Below are 26375 nucleotides of genomic sequence, written 5' to 3'. Positions count from 1 at the left end.
TAGTCGGACAACCTGCACCTGCGTATTCGGAATGTGAATATTAAACCATCTTTATATCTAAAAAGTGTTTTACATACTTACTTACTTGTACCTACCATTTAAAGACATTATCCTTTTCACCATCCTTTTGGGCGTTTTTTTGCTCTCGTGCTTCGAAAAATTAAAAAAAAACAACTAAAAGTTGAAAGAGCTAGACGTCAGCTACCCTGGCTAAAATACCACACACTCAAATCTCCATCTTGACACAGGCGAGTGATGGGGGGGGGGGGGGGGGGGGGCAATGCGCCCCGATCAATCATCATATACATTGATAGTCACCAAGCGATCATTTTATCGTCGCAATGGAGGGGGGGGGGGGGGGCTAAGAAAAAAAGAAGATCGCCTGTGCATGTCCCTAGAGCCCCGCTCCGTGCCCCCTCCCCCCTCCCCCCTCCCCCTCCGGCCCATTCTATATAATAGCCTCTTCAATAGTTCCGAGACAAATTTTCGTTGCGATAGAGAGGTAATTTATTCTTAGAAGTCATGCAGGCCAGAATTTTCTTAGTAACTGATTATGGATGACGTATGAGATGGGCTCGGATCGCATCAATGTCAACATCAAAGTTTGTAAACAAAACTCGTCCCAGCACGCGGCATGCATACAAGTTATTACGGATACTGCGCGCGTTCGTAGCACGCCTGCAGTTCAACTTTTTGGCAACCTGTGGATTCGACACACTTTCGTAACCTAAACATAGATGGTTCAGCTCCGTTTGAAATTACAGTGGCATAAATCTCGCCATACTGTTTGATTTCATGCACTCAAGGCTCAACATTTGGAGGACTTGCAAACGTTTTTATTTACGACAATCAAACCAGTTGTGATACGAGTTCAACCTCGAACATACACGCCCCCTGACCCTTGACTTTCGGGGAAGAGCGATCTCGGTCACCGACCAACGGACAGCTGCTACGCGCGGTACCAGTACACAGATTCCGGATTGCGGCACAATTTTGTTGGTGATGAGTCGCGCAAGTGGTACCCAGTTTTGCTGGCAGTCGAACTAAATTCATGGAATCTCTTCCCGCTTTCTGATATCCGCATGCCGGACTAAAATGGATTCTCGATTTATATGGAGTTGTTTATTCAGCCTTGTTGTTTTGGTTGTGAGTGTGCCAAGTAAGTCTAGCTTTTAAAATGTTCGAATTTTTCGAGCAGTCATAATAGTTCAAATTTAAATATATTTTTAATTTCATATTGCCATTATTATATACTCTGTTTTGGTTCAACATAATACTATTGTATCAAGTTGCCTTTTGAAGTGGATCATCAACTGATATCATTTTAAAGGTACTATGTCCCATTTGCAGTCCAAAAAATGAAAAGGTTAAGAGATCTACATGGTGTGATACAGTATAGGCCTAATATTTTTGTCTTTTAATTTGAGATGCTATACTATAGTTTAGAAATTTAAGTTCATAATTGAATATCAATCACAACAGAGCATGATCATTTAGAGAGAGAGAGAGAGAGAGAGAGAGAGAGAGAGGAAGAGAGGGGGGGTATTGAAATGAGATGAAAAAGAAAGTAAGTAACAAAAGGGATGTAAAGAATGTATGTGCTTAAGTGGGAGAGAGAGAGAGAGAGAGAGAGTGTTTTTTTTTTTTTGGGGGGGGGGGGGGTAAATACACTACAAGTGTTCATTCAACTTTGGATCCTGTTGGAAAGGGAAGTTCCTGTCTAATTTCCCTTTAGCTCATGATTTATGGTTAATCAACTATGTTTTGGGTTAAAAACTAAGAAACCCAAAACTGTTTTTCAGTGTACCTTACACTAGTTACAGGCAGCCCTATCCAAGAAGGAAATCGGACTAAACCGACTTCCAGTATGCCTATAGGTTAATTACTTGTAATAAGATTTTTGGGTTAATGGAATTCTGGTTTACTCTTTCAACGGAAGTGGGTCCACTTTTGCATTTTTCGGTTTTCAAAATGAAAATCAGATTTATTTTATTGTTTTTAACCCAGAAATGTGCTATGTTCTGAACAAAAAAAAAGTTACACATAGTTTATAACATTGTAGTACAAGGACCCTCCATACTCATTCACACTCAGTCAAGATAATTCAAATAAATGTAACTCTTATTTTCCGGTGTGAATGGGGCTTGTCTAGGAAAGGTCTACTCAAGGTCTACAATCCAATGTGAATGTCCATCTCTTCATCTCTCTCTCCCTCCCTCTTCATCTCTCCCTCCCCCCCCTTCTTTCTTTCTCTCTCTCTCTCTCTCTCTCTCTCTCTCTTCTTTTCTCTATCTCTCCCCTAGCTCTCTCCCCTCTTCTTTTCTGCCTACCTCTTTTTCCATCTCTTCACCCTCTCCTTCCCTTTCAATGTCTCTCCCTCTTTCTTGATCCCTCTCCCTCTTCTCTCCACCCCTCTTCTCTTTCCCTTCCCTTCCCTCCTTCCCCCCTCCTTCCCCCTATTTCTCTGCCCCCCTCCCCCACCATCTCCCACCATCTCACTATCTCTCATGTACCTTTTGTGAAATGATAATTTTGAAGTTCCATTGCCAAAAGTTTATCATACCAACATTACAACTTCTGAGACTTTTTTTTTGGGGGGGGGGGGGGGGGGTGCACAGGCTGGATTAGGTTGCCAGTAAATAACATGAGAAAGAGGCCATGTGAAAAAAAGAACTCCACAAGTGATTGAGGGAAGTGCCAGGTTAGAGGAAGTGAAGTGCAGTTGTTGTTTTTTAAAACCATTTATTCCACTTAGTATAGTAAAAGTGTGTTTTGTGGGTATCCTTGACCAATATATCTGCAAATACAATTGCTAAGTAAATTAGACATGGCATATTGAGGCATGTTCTGGTCAAATACCTTGTTTGTGTGTAAAATAAAAGAGTAAATGTAGAGTACCCCAAAGTTGTCCATGAAAGTTGATCCTGGGCATATTTCTCTAATGTATTTGTGAATTTACGATATCTTTATAATTATGTCTCTCCTCGTGTATGATGAATGTAAACTAATATTGTCAAGTCTGACTCTTGTGTGATAGTATTGAGCCTGCAATTTGATACATGATTGATTAAAGTTTGATTACAGAAAACTACGATGTGCTCCTTTTTTAAGTTCAGATGTACACTCTCCTATGATGTTACACAGGGATGCCAATTTTCAGGCAATAGCCTGAATTCAGGCCCTGGCGAGTTATTTTCAGACCATAGTTAAGGCTTTTTTGTGTACAAAATGGCTCATTCTAGGTCATTTTCAGGCCTTCTGATCATTTCTAACTGGCATCCCTGGATGAAGTATAGGGCTAAAATAAAAATTAAAATATATAGGTTAAATAAATAATGCAATACGGTAAATGACAGTTCATTGTTATTGTATTGGTCTGGAAGACAGACTGCCATGAACTTGATATTGATTCTAATATCATTTCTAAATCAATAATTACCACAACATCTTGATAAAAAGAACTTCAGAGAAATCATGATTCAACTCCATGAAAAATAGTCTTTAAGACATCCACATATTTATGAGGAAACTAGCAGATCGAAAGGAAGTGTTGTGTTTTATCACTTATTAACATATTCAGTCAAAATAAGAGAGTTTGAAACAGAAATAATTTATGTAGGAAATACTTTAAGAATGTGATTTTTCAGCTAAATCCACACCAAGGGTAGATCCAATTTCAGCTGCGTTTCAGATAATTTTGTGTGCACGCTATGGCACTCTTCTCTCACTCCTTATATTTAATAGTCTGTATCCACAGTCTCTGTTTTGATATTGAAGCACTCAATCTCTGACTGAAAGTCCAAGTGCCCAATTAAGTGACACCCAAATGACTCGAAACTTCAGAATGACCTCCATGTTTGAATAATCATTCCGTTTGGAGAAAGTACACACTACACAATCTTGATTTTTTTTTGGGTAGAATTCTAAAAGTGACCTCTTGCTATTGAGAGTCTTATTACATGAAAATTAGAGTGTTGAGTCGTTGATATTGTCACAATGACTTCAGATGGCCAAGTCTGTCCGAATTTTTCAAGCCTCAGTTTGCAAGCTTATAGACTTGTATAGAAATGTAAATTATATTAGTAATTCACAATTATGTCAAATACAACTTGAACAATTTATAGCTTTCTCATTTCTAATCTGATTTTGCTCAGACTGTCCCTAATCTATTTTTCTTATTTTAATTTTTTCATTGAAACCAAATAAATATCAGGGTGGACTTTCCCTTTAATGTATTGTTTTATGTGGTAATTGTCAAAAGCCACCCCATAGGGATAGTATATATGTGTTGGGGAGTGAGAGGGAGAGGTAGAGCGGGTCAGAGAGGGGCAGAGAGGGAGGGAGAGGGAACTGGGAGAGAGAGAGAGAGAGGAGGAGGGAGAGAGAGAGAGGATGGGGTTGGGGGGGGGGGATTAGAGATTGGAGGATGAATCTAGAGAGGAAAGAGGGAGTTAACCAGCTTTAGTCAGCCTATTTGTAAAGAAGGACCGAGACATTCCTTTTTTTTCGCGTCATGAAAATGATCTGACAGTTACATGGACACCCATGCAGTCATGAGTAACTTTATGTCTCTGTGTGCTCTCAATGTTGAGAGCCAATAGGGCAGCGACTCACACACTGTATACTGTAACACAGAGTTAACATCCTTCTGGCTTTAACTGAGAAGATTGTAATTCAAACTTCACGAGTCAGATATTATCTCGAGAAAGTGTGGCTCATCGAGTCAAGACGAGATTGTCTTCTTTGATATTTTAGAAGTGGGAGTGAGGATGCCTGCGTCGTCGATGATTCACTGTTTTTCTGATCTCTAATACTGTAATTTAATAGGACGCTGAAGCAGCATGCATACTGCTAGTCAGGGCAGACGAGGACTACATAGTTGCCAAATGTAATCCTGAATTCTTGGCACACCATAAATGAAATTCTTACAGAACCCAAAGGAATATAGGCCTACTCTAGAGAATATGATTAAAAGTGTATATCAGCCATTAAAATGAAATTCGGATATATTGGATTTGATCTTCCCAAGGCAGGCCACATTGTATATAGTGCCAAGAATTCCAAAGTCGTATATCTGCATAATCTGTGTTCTGATCAAAATTGACAATTTTAATTGGCACTTTTAATGAAAACTATTAAATAATTCAATTTAAATAAAAGATATTTCCATGAAAACAAATAATATAATTCATCAAAAAGAAATTTCACTGATTTAATTGCCCAAAGTGGCTTGTAAATTATACATCTGTCTTGATATTTTTTACTGTTAATAGTTCATTGTTCCAAACAAACCTCTGACATATTCTGAATTACTTTTAAATTATAAGATTAGATTATCACTAGATCTCAGGGTTCTAGAAGATGTATCCTGATATTTTCATTAATATTTGTTTTACAATTTAGAAGTTTACAATTTAGAAGAAGCATATAAAGTAATCCACTCCACACACAAAAGAATAGAGTAATGCAATTTTTTTCTAGAAAGTAAAACATTTGTCTTTATGTCTGACTCACCAGCTCCTGTCCCCGTCCCTCAAGATCAGATCCCTCTGCCTAGACTGTTCAACTTCTTAATCAAGAAAACCCTGTAAATTCCATTATTTTTGTGACATTGACTTTTTTCCCCAGGGGAGGGGACTTGTAAAGGGCTCAGCACACAAAACAAAGCAGAATAGCGGGTCATACCTTGTATTCGGTCGTGTCAGGGAAACACTGTCGGTTGGGGATGGGGGCAAGTACTGTGCTTTACTCATCATTATACTTTTTATTTTTTTGACATTTGTCACTTGGAATCTACTTGACTGTATCCGAAAGAAACTGAATCCACATTAGAGATATTTCAAGTTCGAATTTTTGATCAATAGTTTAAAATCATCATCAGGAACAGATAAAGCCCCGTTCAGATATGATGCAGTAACACCAAGTTAGTTTTTTTTTGTCATGACATAATTAAAAGTGTGATAAGCTTCAAATTTCTGAATCTTATAATACAGACCTCGGTTAATATGTGCTGGACCTGTGTTAACCGGAGTTGCCATTCATTTCCCCATTAAAAAATAACCTGAGACGTCTTTTTTTTTTCTTCGGCGGTTTACTGTATCATATCTGAACAAGACTTAATAATAAAAGCCGGGATTTCCCTAGTGAGGTACGACTTTACTACTCTTACTATCTTACATTTAGTTACTCTGTAGAGGCAGGGTATCATTTTGTAGAACATTTTGAATAGGGTTATTGCACTTTAACTTTAACTTTTCTTCAGATATTGAAACAGTGCCAGTTTAGGCAGGGGGTACATGTAATTAATGTCAGATATTGTTGCTTGATTTTGTTTGATGATTATATGTAGTATTAAGTATTGAGCAAGGATTTTGCTCCATACAATAAATTCACATGAATTGATGAAATACATGACCTGTACAGAAATATTACTCCCAGTCCCACTCATACATGTAGGAAGCAAGAAAAGTGGTGTTTATTGGCAGGTGGCCTTTATAGACAGGTTGCCTAAGCACATATTTTAACCGGAAATAATTTTGAAGGGAAACAAAATATGTGGTCTCCATAAGACCGATGGCCTTTTTGTACTGGTTGTTGTAGGCAGCTTTGACTGTATTTAAACTTAAAGTAGAGTAATTATGACTCTCCAATTCTTTTCTTCTTCAGGACTGGCCGTGGCTTTGGAACCTCCTAACCATGTGGATGGCTATGACCCAGCGGACACTCAAGGCCCCATGGTGGAACCTGGACAACCATTGGTTACCCCTCCTCCTATCAGAGATGCATCCACTCCCAGGTCGGCACCAGTCGAGACTCCAAGTCCGACACCTTCGCCGTCGCCGACCAACTCCACCACAGTAGCCAACACGATGGAAGCCAATGCCACGGTAGCCACGACGAAACCCAACTCAACGATGACAGCGAGCTCGATGACAGCTACTTCGGTGACCAGGAGGTTGACTCCCTCTTTGACAGTTCCCAACGCGACAGGAACAGTGTCTAAGACATCAAGAAGCACCGCGTCAGGAACACCCTCGGCAGATACACCCCTCTCTGGAATTCCTGCATCTACAGACAAGAGTACAGTGGCACCAACAGCTCCTATTCAACAGGGGACAACCAACGAGAACAATACCGGTCCTGTTGATCTGTATTCCACACCCCCGTTGTGGACGTGGTGGGACTCTACGACAAAAGCGGCCACAGGAACTAGGACACCTACAGCGAGAGCAACGATCCTTACGACAAGACTCAGGACAACTCACCGGCAGACAACCCCCTACCCTCGAAAAACTACAAGCTTTCCCTGGACCACAAGCCAAGTGTCTCCTCAAACTACTCGGCCTACTACAGTAGTGACTCAGCCTAAGGCTACCACCACCCAAGCTCTACCTAACAAAAATAGAACATCTGGAACTGTTTCAACAACAACAACAATGGCAATGCCAACCACTCCAACAACGATACCTTGGCACTGGCCCTTCCCAACTACTACCCAAACAACAACCTTGGTGACTACTGCAAGTCAGGTATCTACTGGACAATCCACAGAGCCAGGAAACACTCCATCTAAAGAGCACCCAGTCAGAACTCCTACTCTGTATCCCATCACCACCCTGGCCCCTCCTGTCGCCAACGCGTCCTACAAGCTTCCCACATACCTTCAGCTCCGCCTCAGTACCACCTGGCCAAGGTTCTGCAAAGGTAGCGCCAACGTCCAGGAATCCCTTGCTGACTTTGCCCGCCAAGTTCTGGGTCAGTCCCCTTACGACAGAGTGGAAGTACCCTACCTGAATGTCAGGGACCACTGTCGGGAAGCCACAGTGAACAGATTCAAGAAGACCTTGCTTGTAGAAGTGACTCCCGTTGACTTTTTTGTCACTGTAAATGGCTCCTATTATGAGAACGTCACCCAAAAGGTCGGAGCTGAGCTCGTTCTTGATCATTCAATGCTACAAGAAGACATTTCTTATCAAGTAAGTGCATGCTAAACCATGATTCAACTTTACACATAAGTATAATTGTCTCTTTTAAAATCATCTCCTTTATGTACCCAAATTTATGTTAATATCGCATACCCTATGTTCCATAAATTGGGATCAGCTATAGTAATATGTTTCTCCATTTCAAACATTACTAAATCAATCATGCATGTATCAGTAAAATATATGGCCAAATTAATTACCATAATTCCTTCTCCATGTGACCGTGTCTCTATATTTATGTAACGCACATATCAAGAAAAAAATAACTGTATTTACAGGCAAAAACAATGAAATTAATTGAATTCAGTTGAATGGTAACTAATTCTGAATTCATGACAATCAGTATTATGACATATTAGTACAGGATTTTATTTCGGGTATGGGATGAACAGGGCTATTTGTAATTACCGTAGTCTTTGCTTATATCGAAGCAACAGACAGAAGTTTTGAGCGAGGATTGCAGGAGACAGAAGTTGCTTTTATCTTTCATGGATTAACTAATTCATTGTCAAGTAGTTTAGTATTTGTGATTGCCTGATTGATTATTTGTAATTTTGTAGCTGTGATTGACTGATTGATGACTACATGTAGCTATCATGAAACAGATCTGAAATGAGAAGAGATGGAACTGAAGGTTATGGATTAGTTCATTTCATTATGCGCATGTATATTTCAATTATCTGGAAGACTTCCTGGTTGATAACGGCTTCCGCATTCTTAGAGAATTCGCGTTAAATCTGAAATGTTCAATGAGCAAAGAGAATTTCACAAAATAATGATAGAAATGGCTGGAACCGTAATCTAACTGCATTATGAATGGAATGGAACTCCTTATTTTTTTAAAACATTTCTGTTTTTATAATTTGTTTAAATCATGAAGACAACTATTTTCACAAGGAAGTAGGAAACCAAGAGGAATCATTTCCTCTCAGTTGATTGACGTTGATTTGATTTGTTTTTTTCTAGTGAACAGGTTTATCTTCTCATCTGTCCTGTTTGGTACAACTTTCACAAACCATGAAAGGATACAAATACTTTAGCTGACTGGCATATATATATATTGACATGTATGTATAATGTAAACAATTGTATTACTGTGGTTTAATGAAGAAAAAACGAAGGAAAGGAAATTTCCTCACACTCTACAGTATCAGAAATTTGGTCGCCACAGAAAAGATTCTTTTGAAACAATATTTTGGTTCAGGCAATATTTCTTGTGGATTTAATTGTTTCTGCAGCTCTGTGGGAGTTTACCATAGTGATTTTTTCTCACTGCAGTAGCTTTAGTAATTATGAAGAAATTTTCATTCACTTTTTGTTCTTCTTCTCTCTCTTAGATTATCTCTGCCCATGTGCTTGTTATCAACAAGGCAGCCACTCCTGCACCTCCCAATGATGGGAGCAGCCAGGGTGCGGTGATTGGCGCAACTCTGACAGTGTGTGCTCTGGTCTTTGGGGTCATCCTTTCTCTCATTGGAATGAAGGTAATGAGAAGCATGATGAACGTGTTTGGTTCTGAATGCACTGAGGAGATAGAGAAAGAGAGAGCGAGAGAGAGAGAGATAGACAGTGAGTGAGAGAGAGAGAGAGAGAGAGAGAGAGAGAGAGAGAGAGAGAGTGTGTGTGTGTAAGAAAGAGAGAAGGGTACAGAGAGATAGAAAGTGAGAGGGAGAGAATAAGAGAACAAGAGAGAGAGAGAGAGAGGGAGAGAGAGAGAACATTGTGTGAAATGGATCTTATTAGAAATATTATGATTTTAATTAAGAATAAGATTAATTAAATGAGAATCAATTATTTGTAGTATACAATAAGGTGAAGTAATCTTTGATAAACACTTAATGGAAAAAAAGGGAAAGGAGGAATCAGAAGAAAAAGTAACAGATCAGATTTTTTAGGGGGTTTGGAAGAAAAAAGGTTAAAGTATTCTGAATACAAATCTACAACGTACTGTATGTTAATCGGGTGTGGGTTGAACCTGGCACCAGTTTCCAGTCTTTCAAGGCCTGCCTGGTAGATTTAGGACATGGATAGAAAACTATTAACAGATCAAACACCTCTTGTCATGGTTACTATTTTCAATGCCGTCTGCTTGCCAGGTGAAACTGTCTGATAAAAAAACTCTGACGGATAATGTTATTTTTTGCTTTCTCTCTTTGTGCCTTCTACCATAACATTGCAGTGTCATGCCCTACATAAACACTAACATACTTATGTTGCATCACTCCTCTATCTGTAATTGTATTTTGGTATTGAGTTAAAAGGTATGCTAACATACATGTACATGTATGCACAATCATTATGGTGTAATGCTAACTGTTCTAAGTTACTGATGTTCTAGAAACTTTTAAAACATAAAATTTGTTCACTAACTCTAAAAAAGTATACAGTTGTATTTCAAAATATGATTATTATGATTATTATTATCTCATTCTTTCTGGTTCTTTTTAAAGTTTTTGTGGTATAAAGAGTATACAATCTAATTAATTACAAAATCCTCATTGTGATTATATATTCTTGTTTATCATTAATTTGAAACCTCTCTTGATTCTGATGATTTTTTCTTGTATCTGATGATAATCCAAAATATTGGAATTATTCCAATGAATTGATTTGAAATGATTTGAAGTGATTTGAATCAATTCCATTTGTAATCCTTAGGTGTATAGGGTGCGCAAGTCCCATGCTGGCATCACGGACCGCTACTACTTCGATGGCAAGCAGCTCCAGGATGCCCTCAGTGAGTCGCATCAGATGGCGGGGGTGTCGCCCCTGGGGAGGGCCACGGGAGGGGGTGGCCACCCTGCCCCCAGCTACAGGGAGTACATCCTGGCTTCCATCAACAAGGGCTTGGTGTTGGACGATGAGGATATGACAGTGGAGGTGGATGCAGTAGAGGTAATTTTTATATGCCTTCATATATGCCACATTGTATTGATCATGGAATAGATATTCTAAAGGCTTCAAGATTATTTAAAAGGCAATCCAACCAGTGAAAAAAATACACAGGAGCTTGGGGCGAAGTAGCCCCTGAATTGCTAAAAAGAGCATAAAAAGAGTCATAAAAAAGCCCCCCCCCCAAAAAAAAAAAAAAATGTGCATAGAGTTCAATGCAAAACAAATAAAAGAGTGTTATTTTCATGCATTTGGAAAGCCTTATATTGCACAAAGCAGTCCTTCCATCAATATTATTGCCTACTGGTATAAATGTGTGTGCAAAATTACACATGTGGTAAACAAGTGACCATGCAGAGATGCAAGGAAGGCAACTAAAGGGTGAACTTTTTGTGAAAGTATGCATTACCATCCTTCTGTTCAAAACAGATGTTACATCGTCTGTTGCAAGCCAGAATTAGCGCATTGACCCATATAATTTTACACAATTTGAACAGACGATATCATCTGTTGAGGGCCAGAAGGGCATTAATAACCAACAAACCACTTTTATGTAGAGGTTAATGCCCCCACAGCTGTCTGCAAATAATATCATGGATCAAGGTCATGCATACAGCAATCCAATTGCTTAAAGGTAAAGACCAGTATTGGAAACGCCCCAATTTCAAAAGAATGAAATGGAAGCTCTTGCAATCGTGTGAAAGAATATGTTTTGAATAATACATGATAACAGTTTTGCCGGGAAACTGCCTACTAATTGATATATTTGGTAAATTAGTTTATCTCTCACAGTGTGAGAGATAAAAACGCATGTGTCGCACACGTGTGCGTAGTCCCATATACATCTTTCTGTGTACAGTGCTTGTAACTTTATGAAGACTTGGCCAAATTTCTTATCATTTTGATGATTCCAGAACCTTGCAGTACATCTATGCTAGATGATCAACCTTTTCTGATCGATTTCACGTCTCTTTCACAATGCAATCGCATGACCATACATGTAACTGGTCTTTATCTTTAATAAAGCAATAAACTTAGTTTATCGCAAATGAAATTAGTTTTTTGAGCAATAACCTAAGTTTATTTCCGATAAACTTTAGTTTTTAAAGAGAAACTCTGTTTATCGAATGATACCATCGATAAACATGGTTTTTAGTTTTTCACTCCATAAGCAGAGTTTCTTAATATATTTTGTTTACTGCTTTGAAAATCTAAGTTGATCAGTGAAAAACTTGGTATGTCGCTCAAAAAATTAAGTACATCGCACACAAAAAACAGTTTATCACCGATAAGCATTAATGTTGGCTTGCCATTCATGCATCAATGCCAAAAAGTACACAGGAGCCTTGAGAGATTAAGCTGTGAAAACTCTGAAAACTCTGAAAAAGCTCTGGTTACCGGTATACAACATCAATAAAATACATGAACAAATTTCAGTGATGAAATCTTGTTTGTACTACAAATCTGAAAGGAGCTTCCTATAAAAAAATACAAAAACAACAACAAAACAATCTATATGTATAAAGCAATGCCGATACTAAGTATAAGCATTGATTTTGATTTTTGGTCATAAAAAATAATCAATTTTTGATGGTTTGTTTTACATCATAGAAACTCATTCAGCCCTAATGCTTTTCGACATTGACTTGACATGTGTTCCGATACAATGACTCTGTCTGAAATCAAGGTACACATCAGGCAACCCTTGCATAATTAGTTAATTAAGCCATGGTAGTGACTTAACTAGTGGCATTCAAGTACTCCATGGCCGATAAATCTGTGAATGCCTCTCCCGTCTAATGGGGCTAGCAGCAAAGCCAAATGTTGATTCATGTTGACAGAGTCTTTACTTGGTTGATGAAAATGAAATGTTTTTGATGCCAGGAATCCATAGCACAATGTGAGTAGGGAAACTGCGAGTATCTGAATGATGAAACTTGGAATTTGACCAAAACAGGATTAATGTTACAACTAGCAGAGGATCGCTACAAAACTTCTGATCCTCATGTATTAGCTTTGGCCCTTTGGGGCAACCAATTCGAGCAGAGGGGCAAGTAAATTGAAGTTAAACTTGTCCTATGAATTAGGCAAGTTTAATTGTTGCTCAGGTATACACATTTTGTTGGACTAAATGGAAAAGTGTAAACAATTTTATTGATAATTCCTTGGCTTGTCAGTAAAATATCAGTTCACTTTTTGAAGCTAATTCTGTGAGACATGCAAACATTGTTATGTCTAATCATTTATGAGCATTGAAATCAAACTCTTGTTTGTCTCAAAGAAGGAAAGTGTTTGGAGAGTTTGAAGTGGTTTGCCTTCTGAGAAGGTAGAAACAATAAGAATTAGTTTGTGTTCGTTCGTAATGTTTATTGAAGCTGAATTCACAGAAACACAAGATATTTAAAAAAAACTATTATTTTGTCAGAGCCTGAAGGGTGTTATTCGAGCTATATATTGAATTTAAAAAAAATCCAAAATAATAACAAAAAAATGAAAACAGATGATACTTGATACATTTAATGCTTGGAAATAGGGAATATCTAGAACAGGCCTTCTCAACTAGTTTATTAGAAGTGCCAAAACGAAAAGAATTTGTAGTTGAAGTGCCACCCTGTAAGGTCGACTGTGCTGCGAGGGAGCGTAGTGACCGGGCCGAAAATGGGTGGGGTCCAGGGGCGAAGCCCTAACAGGGGTAGCAGGGGGCTGAGCCACCTGAAGCTGGTAGATTTAGGGCTTTCTAAAGGCCCAAATGGGGCATTTTTAGCACCATTTCATTCCACAATATAATCAATCATAATTTCATATTGATGTGAAAAAATTAGTAAAATTCCTTAGTACACTGGAGGTATATTTATATGTAGTTTTTTGTGTGCAATAAACACGGGAAATGTCAAAATAAAGTGAAATTAAACAAACAAAAACGAGAGGTTTACAGATATTGGCAATGTTGAAATATCTCATCGTAAGCTAATTGTTGTTCAGACCTTTTAGATTCGTATAAAATGGTAAAAAACGATAAATTCCCCCTTTCTATCTGTTTGTTAATAAAACAGGCATTCTCTTTTTTTCTGTTTTTTGTTTTGTTGTTGCAACAGTCGCGCGCCACTCCGACTAACCGCAAGCGCCACAAGTGGCGCGCGCGCCGCCAGTTGAGAAGGCCTGATCTAGAACATCCTTGCATGCTCATGACATGTTTATGTGTAAATGTATCCTGTCGTGTACATGGTTATAAGTTGACCTCAATGACGTCAATGTCATATATGAGCCGGACATTGCGCTTTTGGTAACTTTGACATTTAGTGACAGAATTTGTGTGGACATCATTCAGACTTGTATTCCCACATGCAACAGTGACTCATGAATGGATTCCTGCAAAATATGAGCTGTACATGTTGAGAAAAAAAAAAATTCTCAGGAGAGACTTTTTTTCTTTTGTTCCAGAGATCTGAGTGAGCTTTAAAATGCTAAACGGCCCTCAAATGCTCTGTTTTGTTTTCCTTATTGTGGATAAAACTTAGTTTCGTTTCGAAGATATAGCAACATCAGTGTACATACATGGCATCTAGGCCTACTGTGAAAAAGTTGGAAAAGCTCCAATATTTGATCATAAATGAAAGGAGATATTGAGGGGCATTTTGACATAGGTTTTCAATCTCATTGTGTAAGGTGCATGTAGTGTTGTTGTTGCACAATGCTGAATCATTATGTATGTCATACTAAACATTCAGAGTAGTGAAACAAATGTGCCGACACACTTATAAATCATATCTACCTTGCGTTCCCTCCACACTTTTGGCAAGTACATACACATGTTCTATGTAGATTACATTTACATCGATACCTATAGGCTGTAGGAACTACCCATGAGGTAAAAAAAACAGCCGTTTAAAAAGCAAAGAGGGAAATTTATAATCCAGACGATTATATGACCTCTTTCTGCCAACATATCGTCCGCTGAGCGTCAAAAGGTTGCTAAATATAGATGAGATACGCCCTTCTTGTTCCAGGCTGACGATATATAATGTCAATTGCTTCAACATCAAAGTATACAGAAACTGGGGGTTATAGGTCAAGCATTGTTACATTATATCAGATGGGATGACAGCTGATAGCCCTTGTACTTGAATTAAAGCGCAGACAGACTGGGACTTGTTGAATGGCTCAATTTCAACAGACTTGTGAAACCTTAAAGGGAGTGTTCAGCATTGGATACGATTGTGAGCGTATAAGGTAGTTGAATGATTTAATTATCTGTTTTGAAGAATGAGACTAAATATTCCTCTATTATTGACAAAATGATGAATTTGATATATTGAGGGAAACATGAATGTTGATTTTTAAGAAGAGTAATTGGAATTGCTACCACTTTATTCAAATTAAAAACTATAGATGACCTCATAAAGAGAAAATTAAGTTCAAAGGAATTCCATACTACCCCTGGTCAAATTCAAAAGAGTCCAAAACTAATCGAAAAATAGTTTTTAAAACAGCTATTAACTCTGAATATATTTTTCATCTCTTTTGTTCCAAATCCTTATCCTAAGAATATGTCTTTTTTGTCTATTGTTTATTTTTTTTTCATAAGAAAATAGAATAAAAGTATCAAACTTTTCTAAAAAATCCATAGAAATATGGAGAAAATAGCCCAACATATATTTTTGTTGCATTTCAAAAACGATCAGGGACTGCCAACACTATATTCTTGCTACACTTTTTGTTATCAATATGTTGATAATATAAGTTGAATAGTAATAGTTCCTTTAACACTTCCTTATAATAATAATGATACAATACATTGTATATAAACTGCACCAGCGAGCTTGCAAATTGTCTAGACGGCAATGCTAAACTGTATGCACGTCAGAAATTTGTGAGACCTAAATCAGATAGGGGGATTTAAGCGTTACTAACTGTTCTAAAGTGCAGTATATGTATATTTATTGATCCCTTATCTGTGGATTTAGAGGGATCAATGGCAGTATTAGTAATGCACCTATCAAGATTGGAATGAATCTAGAGGTCTGTCCTCATCAGCTCAAGTTTGCCAAATAACCCGCTATTTTCGGACTCAGGATATTATCCCGAAGCTCGAAATTGGGTCTTCACCAGACCGATACGCTCATCACAAACTAGCTTGGACGAGCGCAAATTAGCCCACTATTTCCCAAATAGCGGGATATTTTGGAAACAAGACCAAGATTTCTCGGGATATTTTCTCGACCAAATATCCCGCTAATTGCAACTATGGGTTGATGAAGATGCAAATTAGCTGGATAATTTGCGATCTGGATTGTTAAAATAGCGGGTTATTTGGCAAACTCGAGCCGATGATGACAGGCCTTAGATGAAGCGCATGCATGGATCTAATCTGTGAAGTGGCTGATAAAACCTTGAAACTTGAATCTGAATGTAGAACAGATATATGTTGGGACTAAAATGGCTAGGTTTGCTTCCTGAAACAGTACCAAGTAACCCTCTTTGGTTAATTGATGTTTATTCGTCTGGGAAATCATTTCCAGTTTGATAATGGACAAGAATTATTGGTAAAACAATTTCAACACTTTGGTATATGTATACATTTCCATTCCCAGAACTGAGAATTACCTTTAAACTGGACCAGCAATGATAAAAACTAATAAAAATGCATCATTACATCACCCTGTTCCTAGACCTTTTCAACACATCTGATTTAATAGATACATAAGTAGAGTTCAATGAGTGTTATATTCATTGCTGTATACATATAAAGTTGACCTTCACACTTATAATTGTGATGATTGAGTGTTCTTTTTAAAGTAAACAAAGATTAGCTACTGGCGCGTAGCTATAAAATCAATTGGATCAAGGTGTCGGTTGGTACATGTTTAATCATGTAACTGATCTTTGGGACATTTACAAGTGGTTTGCACTTTACAACATTAACCACTGCAACCCAAATGGAATAGAGCAGAAATATCATTCATTGTATGTTTTGCATAGATTATTAGTAGTCTGCCTCCAAGGCTGTTTTCCTACAAGTTTCACTCAAGAAGAATGTGTATGTTTGGAGCGAGAAGGGCGTTAACTAGAATTTGTGATACAATGCAAGTTAATACCCTTTTGAGCAGTAACTTTGGTTAGTATAGTCTAAATTCTCCAGACTTAATCAAACAATATTTTGTCATGGGTTGGGGAGGGGGAGCAATATGAGGATAAACAAGCAGTTATCATTCTTGTTTCATGGTTCTCTCTGTCTATGTTTCTCTAATACGTTTATTCATTTTTCTAATATATTTTTTATTTGTCAGTTATAATACTGGGTCTGAACTGATCAACTTCAAGACTATCATCGACACTATAGGCTCTAGTATCATTTGTAACACAGCTAGTTTTAGGGCTCACTTTATTATGGAAAAGTGCTTATTTAGAGTCTGTGTTTCTAGACTACAGGTAGCACATAATATGTTCATATTTTTGATGTTGTGATGATGTAATTATAGATCACTGCTGAGTTGCAGATTAATCTTGAAGCCATTTATACACCATATCCATTGCACCTGTATTATCTGTTGAGTAAACAGGTTTTTTAGAGCTTTAGTCAAGATCTGCAAATACAATCAAGGTCCCAACTCCCATTTTAATAGACCCAGTTTATATACATGCCCTTTGACTTCATGTGGAACACCATTAGATATCAATACATTCCCTCCAAAATTCCCTCCAAAGTTTGTATTTACACATTCAATATTTGGTTAGTTACGCCATGTACTATCTGATACAGTTTCAAGGGTTTGTTTTTGTATTGAATAAGCAGTTTTGAGCAAGGAAGAGAGGGAGAGGGGCTAACGCCCAAACACATATCTATCTTGATTGATTCAAATTTATTCCATTTCATATCAATTGTTTGTACAATAAAGAACATACATGTAGTTGACAAAGTAAGTTAAAAACTTATGAAATGAAACAGGAACCTACTGGAAAGCATTATGGCTTGTTTTCTGTAGGTTCCCAAGAATAAATATGAAATGAACATTATTTATTTTCATTAATCATTTTAAAGTGTCTAAATAATCACAGTAAAATCTTAGGGATCATTTTGGCAGAAAATGGCAGGACCTTGGAGATATAAAAAAAAAAGCAAGAGAATCCCCATACATGTATATTTGAAGAGCACTTTCATAATTATATGAATTGCAAAGTGCAGAGTTCTTTTATAATATATTTCTCCAAAACCATTTTGCTACAACTGTTCAAATCAATTACTTTAAATTGCTTTCTACTTTCAAAATCCCATCAAACAAATGTGATAGTATATTCCATGTGTAATATATTATACATTATTGATAGAGGAAAGGGAGACTACCAAAAAGCAAAGATTGTGAGTGTGTAGCTAGCTATCTTTACCTAAATTTAACACCATTTCCCTTGCTGAAACAGGAAATGTGGTGTGCTTCACCTCAACACGTTTGTTTGAAGTTTGTCAATACTGTATAAAGTTGAGTTCTGAAAATATATGATATTTGAAGGTCCATTTACATGTGCATCATTATGTGGTATTATATTACTTCCCTTGCTTTTTTTAATGTTACAATTATTCGTTATTTGACCTACATGTATAGCTTGCAGTTGTTTATTTTCTGGCCACATATTTACAAATCAGATTATAACAATGACAATTTGTATTATGCTTACTAAAACAGATATAAAAATTGTTTAATAGACCACATTGTAACCGAGTATGTGGTATAATCATATTTTTTTCATACCATTTCTTGCTTGAGGATTTAATTATTGGTTTTGAAAGAGCACATGATTGCCAAGTTTTGCAATACGTTAATCCCCTTTGAATAATGTCAGTCAGTTGCAATGTTTCAGTTTTGACTTAATTGTGGGCAGGCAGCTGTTTAATTATATTTTTTTAATTGCCATCAATTTATTAATTTTGTGGGAAACTTTCAATGAAAAACTATGATGCAACATTCTGTTTTGATTACCAAGATTTGTTTCAATTAGAGGAATAATTTCCTAACCCTCAGTTTTGAAGGTATGGGTAAGCTAGATTAAACAAATTGTTTCTCAAAATTGTTTATGTTGCTAGGTTTCTTATTAGATATTCAGAAATGTTTATATTCATGCTTAAAACATTTGTATAATTCGATAACCATATGCAGATTTGCTGTTTGAGCAATGTTATTCTATAGTTGTTATACAAACTCTAACATTGATGTTATTATGTCTCCTGGTTCTAAGCGAACATATGAATTTTAGAAAGACATCTTTTCAATTATTTGACCTAGTATTTATGATTGTAATGAATGACAGTGATATATAGATCAAGTGTCTTATAATGTCGGACATTTTAAGAATCTTTCTCTATAAATAGGTCTATGTTTCTGTGGTGACTATCATATTCACCCCTAATAATTCACAGAACAGAGACGAAAGTGGATCAGTAGTATCATTTTATGTCTGCTATTTGATAGGTACTATCATATTGTATTGAAGGGTAATGGCTTCTTTAATACATGTGCTTGTTTTTGTTGGTTTTCTCCTTTTACAGGCGTTGCCTTCCCACACCCTAACCAGCAATGCTCTCGCAAAGTTTTATAGCTACAGAGAGGCCATCGCCGAGGAGTTTGAGGTAATTATTAGCTATAGGATACTTTGATTATATTGTTGTCTCTTTGCCTTATATAAAGAGAATGAAATCTAAAATACTACATCCTGTATATATTTTTCCATATTTATATATGTACAGTATGTGTAATTTACCATTGCCTTGTAAAACTTTGAAGTAAACTTTTTTCATTTTAAAATTAAGGGAAAAAAAAAGAAGAAAAGTTTATAAATAAAAGTAATAATGAAATATTTGTAATTAAAAGTACCAACAACCTGGTAGTCCATGTGTAATTTTGGCATGAAGTAGGAGAAGTCTTGTGTCTAGAAATCTCAGTTCTACTCCTTTTCCCTAGGTTAATGGGATTAAATCATTTTGTTGCTTTTAAAACCTAAGTTAGTGTTAACAATCAACATTTGTGATCGAGCCAGCACTTGAGAAGTTTGTCAGTCTGAGCATTATGTTTCATAAGTACAACTTATTATCTAATCTATTAAATTATACATAATAATTTTAGACATAATGACATTTTTTTTTGGAAATAGAGAAAAAACTGCGCTAAGACATGTTCCAAGTAAATTGTACACATCATTGTTATACTACTTTAAATTTTATTGTCTAATCATAATTGATCATCTCCATCCATTATATTGATAGAGTAAAATATGTTCTTCTTGTTTTTTTATTGCAATTTGCATGGGATTTCTTATTGCGCTAATTGTTATGCTTTGTTTCTTTTTTAATTAATTCTATTATTCTTGCTTTTAAAATACATGGATTATTAGAATCTACCAGGGCATCAACTGATTGCCTCATCAGATATCAAGAAGAGGATTGCGGTACCAGTGACATCCAAACCACGGTCGCCAGTCGTCCAATCGCCCGAGAGGACCAGGGTTCCGATACCTCCTACTAGCCCCACTAGCCCAAGTATCCCATCTAAACCAGCTGACCTTTTCTTGGATGCAAGCTTTATCAGGGTGAGTATTTTATTTGGTAACACCCTGCAAACTTTTTCCAGTAAACTGGTACAAGTAGCCCTTTTTTAAATATGGAAAAAACAAATGGGGGGGGGGGAATTCCTGGACAGCAGTGTTGTTGTCTAGTGGATACGTTCCAGACTGTGGATCAAAGGGTTTGCGCTTTGAGTCCAAGACACGCCACTTAAAGAGAAGGTTGAGTTCTGGGAAGAGGTGACAAATAATTTGTGAGCATTATCATTGTATTTTGCAAGTGTGGAAGAACATCAGAGAAAAAATGTTCCTGAAAAGCATGGCTCTTCAAATGGCTTAATATTCTAAATATGGCATGTACATGTAACATCATAGAATAAGGGGGAGGGGAAGGGGGAAGGGGGAGGAGGTGGAAAGAGGAGATTGAAGAAATAAGAAGGAAGAAAGTAGAGTGATGACAAGCCCTGCTATCTACAAAAAACAACCTTCTTTTGTTTACTGTACATCTCTGTGATTTGTGAAGAATATACTTTTGGCAAAGAATAATAATGATAATGAGCTGTTTTTGTATAGTGCATACATATTCCCATATAATGTTCCCATATGTTTGCAAAGGGGTTAGGATGTTTACCCTGGCATAGCTTCAGCAGCCATTATCAACACTCACTGTACATCAAGGGAATAAAATCTGCCAGGACGGATACCAATGCATAAAGTAATCTGTAGATGTGAAACCATCATGATGAAATAATTTTCTTCTATTTGTAAATTTCACAGTACTTCACAGCAGATCCTAGCAAAGTCATGTACAGGAAATTTTTAACAGGGAACTAACTATACATTATTTGATTGTTTGCTTTCTCATGTTACAGGGCTATGACTCCAGTCACTGTAGCTACATAGGGGCCACGGTGAGTGGCGGAGACTCTAGTACAGCCTTCTGGAGAACCGTCTGGGAGCAGCAGTCCAGGACTATCGTATGCCTTTGCTCACCCTATGAACTTGGAAAGGTAACCAGGGAGATTTGATGGTTGAAGGATTAAACTTAGATCATACTTTTGCACATTTGTGCAGTTGTTATACGGCCTTTTCACACAGGGGTAAAATTCATCGTATCTAGAGCTGATTAGCTTTAGAGAAATTTTTTCCTGTGTCAACGTCGTTAATACGATGTAAGAGCAGATACAAAGTCGCGATTCATATGCTTGTCAAAGCAGGCTGCAGATACGAAGCCTGTATCTAGAGAGCAAGACATTTTGTGTGTGAACAGATATACGTCCTTAACTAGACCGGGCACTGCTCTTTAAACGCTCAGTAGGGCCAAATTGCGCATTTACGAGAAGTGAGTCACTGCTCGTAAATGCGCAATGGCCCTACTGAGCGTTTAAAGAGCAGTGAATCTCAAACGACCACACCAAAATTATCTGTGTGTGAATGATGTTGTATCTAAAGCTGATTAGTTTAAAGCTCTTTAAACTAATCAGCTTTAAAGACTTTACCCCTGTGTGAAAAAGGGGGATAGACTAATGCAGTTCCTTGCATCACATGCAATTACTGCTGACAAGACAGCAAAATGAATACTTTTATGTTTTAGTTTCCATGTCGAATACCATCTGAACCCCCCCCCCCATCTTAATCCAAAGACGTTGGCATAATAAAACTTTGATTATGTAATTTAATTCATTCAGGCTGTTAATTCTAAATGTCAGTGATTCACAGAAAATTTTGTAAACAAATATATGGTTAAAAAAGATAAGAAGTGTTGGTTTAAGATGTTAATATCATTCATTATCTGTAATACCTAACCACTTTAATGCAAGGATCAATTGGCAGCACTTGCTCTCAGAGACTGGTAATATTTTCTTTGACCCCATCTCCAGGTGTGCCCCCAGTACTGGCCCACAAAGGAAGGAGGTCCAGGGACCCAGCTGTATGGTAACATTCTCGTAACTCTGAAAGGAGGGGCCAGTGGAGAACACTACTTCACCTCAACTCTGCTGATTAGAAACGTAGAGGTAAGTTCAGAGACCCTCTAACAGCATAACAATAAAGGGGAGTATTATGAACAGCATCTAGAACCATTCCTACCTTACACTTTTTGTTAACTTGTTTTCTACATTTCTCAACCATCTGTTAAAACTCATCTTTGATGCTCTTTTTTTTCCTCTTTTCCACATTCTACAATGTTATTTCAAGAGTTAAACTAAATTATACATCTACTGGTAGCTATCTGTGAATATGAATGCAAGTACAGGACAAAAATGGCATGTCTACCTTGCAAGAGAGTCAAAACATGTGTTTTGGGGCAAATGGTATTGAAGTAAGGTGATTGATCTTTTCATATACATTTCAATGATAACATTTTTTTTAAGGAAAAAACAAAAATGTGGACTTAAATACAAGTGATCTCCGTCTACTACAGGTGGTTGCTGAAGCAGGCTTGACTATTAATTTCAGTTCTTACCCCAAAAAGATTATCTGTAGTATAATAAGTTTATTTGGAATTGGATTGGATAGACCAGTTTACTAACATATTCAAATTTATGGACGTTTCTTTCCTGGGGACCTACTGACAAGATATTCCATTAAACCTGTTATTACTTAATGTACTACAATACTTGGAATCCAGTCTGCATACATTACTTGTTGCTATGTTGGGTAAGACTCAGGTAAGCTTTCAGGTTGTCAAGAACGACCTTTATTTAAATATGTTAGTAAACCGGTCTATTGACCTTGGGGGTGTTTCACAAAGATCCTAATTTGAACTTGAACTTTTATGCCTTTTAAAATAACTTTTACAAAACATTTTCAAAGATGCTAATGGCTTTCCATATATAGTTGTTAATTCCAACTTAGGATCTTTGTGAAACACCCCCCTTGTGTCTCTCTCTCCCGACAGAAATCGCTGTGCAGACCGGTGACCCATTACTGGTTCAGCAACTGGCTTGACAGTGAGATACCCAGTAGCCCTCAAGCTCTGATGTCTATGCTTCTGCAGGTCCATAATACACATCAGGAAAGCTATGGTCCAGTCGTAGTCCATTGCAGGTTAGTTCCAATATCTCTACTCTCGGGCCCTGTTTCATAAAGCTTATTTTCAATAATAAATACTAAATTCCTATGAGAAATTTGCTCTCGGCCAATCAAATGCCACAATTTCCGTAGTGTACAACAATTATTGGAACTTTATTGATGACAAGTACAGCGGGGCCCTAGAGTATAATGAAGTATACCTCGGTCTGCCTATGTGAATGTCTGTCTCTCCTTCTCTTCTCATTTTTCTTTTGTCTGTCTGTCTGTCTCTCTCCCTCATCTCCTTTCTTTTCTTTATCTCATTTGCCTCTCTTCATCCCTCTCTTTCTCTTTTCCCATCTCCCTCTTACAAGAATCATTATTAGTTCTTATACATGGTGTAAATTATATGAAACATTGATTTGGGTATTTTGTTTTGTTTTCAGTGATGGTGTTGGTCGGACTGGATTGGTGATAGCTACGGATATCAACATGCAGAGACTGGAGGAGTCTCATACGGTGGACATCCCTCATACAGTGTCCAGTATTCGGCAGGACAGGGGTCAAGCCATCCTCAATATTGACCAGTATGCTTTCATCTACAGGGTAATAAGTTCATTTCATTTAATTTCATATTTATTTCACAAACAATGATTAAAAAACAATTAGAAATATATATATATATTATATCTGTATGGTGTTATAGAAAGTACAAAGTAATACTAAAAAATAATTTGGAAAAATAGTTATTTAGGGGGGTAAATGAAATTGTGATCTACATAAGAAAAGGTTAATTTTGCAAGCCATACCTTAAAGCTTGGTTTATGTTTCTTGGTAGATAATCTTGCCAATTATAATTCTTTGAAAATATCTTGTCATGGTCTACTCTAGGGGAGAAGTCATTTACCTTTAAAGTACAAAGCTGCAGGTTCATGCACAAGGTTTGAATCCCTGCCATAGCACCAACTTATAAGGAACTTATAAAGGTGATACAGTTTTGTTACAAGCTTGGGAGCAACAGTTTGCTTCAATTGTAATATTTATGTGCCGAATGGCGACTGTGTTGAAAAGGGGTACCAGTCATCAACAAATCTTGCGATTACATTTCCACTTTGGTTGTAAATTAGATTTTCTGAATAAAAATAGTGGACAAGGGGTTGATGGAGGGGAGAAGTTAGGTAAACAGCATCAGATCCTTCTCAAGTTTGAATCGTTATGTTCTGTCTCTTTTCATTTCAGACTCTGTATGAATTCTCAAAGTTCTTGAGTAGCTCAGGGACAAAGGAGACCAGTGACACTGAAAGTGTGGTCTTTGATAACCCGGATGATAGTGTCAGCGATACAGGTAACGAGGACCTATCATCACAAGGAACCAACAGCAGTCGAACCTCCAGTTATCTTGGTGACCTGTCTTCTAGCGTCAAGCGCCGTCTTGCCCTCAAGTTTCCTTCCCTGGGCATCAGTCCGCCAACCCCACTCTCCCCCATATCCAGTCGCATCTCAACCGGAGAGTTTGTCGTCATCAACAGTCCGAATTCCACAAATTTGGACATGAGCGTGGTTTCGGGACTGAGTGGATCGGAGAAGGGCGACAGGAACAGTTCAGCCTCCTCGCATCATTCGCCGTTTGATCAGACAAGCTTTTGTACTCAGAATGATGTGTTTGCTATAAGTCACAATGATAGTGCAAGGCTCGTCCCTAAAGGAAGCGGTAGACATTTCACTGTGGGCCAAAGACCTCTAAAGAGAGAAACCAGTGTGGTTAGCGCAAGGCCTGTATCTGCCTTCTGCAGGGGTAGTAGGGCCATGAGTAGTATCGAAGGGTCCAAAGCATACGAGGAGTGGAGCCCTCCGTTTGGAAATCCAGGCCAGTCCAACTTGCCACAGTCTCTGTCATCGCCAAAGACAGACCTTCGGGTGGAGGAACTCTCAAAGAGCAACAGGGAGCGAAGTGCCACCTGTGAGTCTGGGAGGTTCAGCGATAGCTTGGCCAGTACGAACCCTTTCAAGTTTGAGGAATCTCACCATGAACTCTGCGCAAGCCAACCAAATGCTCTTGTCGTTCAACACGCTCGTGAGCCTTCCTATCCAACAGATATGAACCCTTTTGGATCATCACAAACTGTAACCCAGTTGGACAGTCCATTCACCTCGTATCCCCCATCTTCCTCTGTCCCATCCGCTCTCTATGATCCCTCAGAAAACCACTCACATTCTCGACAAAACTCCAACCCCTTCCCTAGTGAACCCAGCTCAAGTAACCCTGACAGTCAATACCCCAAGGAGATCAATCCTTTTGAGGCTCCTAGTGAAACTGGGGATGCCTTTGCCCAATCCTCAGAGAGTGGCTCTTCGCTCAACAGTGCCTTTGCCTTTGTCTCGTACCCCGACACCGCAGGGAATTTTGAGCGCCAGGGCACGTATCCCAAGGGCATTAACCCGTTTGACGAAAGCGGAAGTCTTCAGAGGATCCCGTTGCCTTCCAGTCAGAGAGGAGCCTCTAACGCGCTACGTCTTGCGCCTGTACCTCGTAAACAAAACAAAGCCAAAAGTGGACGGACAGAAGGACAGGCTAGTTCTGATGGACAGAATCCTTTTGATTATGATTGGATGGACTCGGCTGAAGAAAGTTTTACCTAGCATGGACAATCAAGAAATAGTGACCTATGAGAAGGGCATTAACTTGTATTCTATGACATGCAGACTACAGTTAATGCCAATCTGACTCTGAATAGACAATATGTCTTGTTTCATAGTTTGTACTTTATTCCTTGTGTATCCTTACAGTACTCTATGTATTACCTACATGTACATGAAAAAAAAACGAATTATCTGTTGGGTTTTAAAATTATTGGAGATATTAAAGAAATCATCATATTACAGCCAATGCATATATATCTATTTTCAAAGTTCTGTTTGTTCAAAAAGCTTGAGCAC

General features: G+C 37.8%; 1 protein-coding gene across 1 annotated transcript; it reads left to right on the top strand.

Moving 5' to 3' along the window:
- Nucleotides 1-666: 666 nt before the first annotated feature.
- LOC100893225 lies at nt 667-26078 on the top strand. Its single transcript, XM_030977062.1, has 11 exons — nt 667-1159; nt 6667-7976; nt 9323-9469; nt 10644-10880; nt 19417-19497; nt 20259-20453; nt 21299-21436; nt 22307-22441; nt 23326-23474; nt 23885-24044; nt 24678-26078. The coding sequence occupies exons 1-11, from the start codon at nt 1096-1098 to the stop codon at nt 26076-26078; spliced, it is 4017 nt and encodes a 1338-aa protein (XP_030832922.1). The 5' UTR covers nt 667-1095.
- The last annotated feature ends 297 nt before the right edge of the window (nt 26079-26375 follow it).

The sequence above is a fragment of the Strongylocentrotus purpuratus genome, unplaced genomic scaffold, assembly GCF_000002235.5.
Source record: "Strongylocentrotus purpuratus isolate Spur 01 unplaced genomic scaffold, Spur_5.0 spur5_scaffold_9, whole genome shotgun sequence".
NCBI classification, from domain to species: domain Eukaryota; kingdom Metazoa; phylum Echinodermata; class Echinoidea; order Camarodonta; family Strongylocentrotidae; genus Strongylocentrotus; species Strongylocentrotus purpuratus.
This window is presented reverse-complemented; position numbering and strand designations above follow the sequence as displayed.

Bases quoted from the DNA above. Each gene is read 5' to 3' on its own strand.
- LOC100893225 (XM_030977062.1), top strand. From the start codon at position 1,096: ATGGATTCTCGATTTATATGGAGTTGTTTATTCAGCCTTGTTGTTTTG. The intron at 7,977-9,322 runs GTAAGTGCATGC...TCTCTCTCTTAG, and splicing joins AAGAAGACATTTCTTATCAA to ATTATCTCTGCCCATGTGCT. The intron at 10,881-19,416 runs GTAATTTTTATA...CTCCTTTTACAG, and splicing joins TGGAGGTGGATGCAGTAGAG to GCGTTGCCTTCCCACACCCT.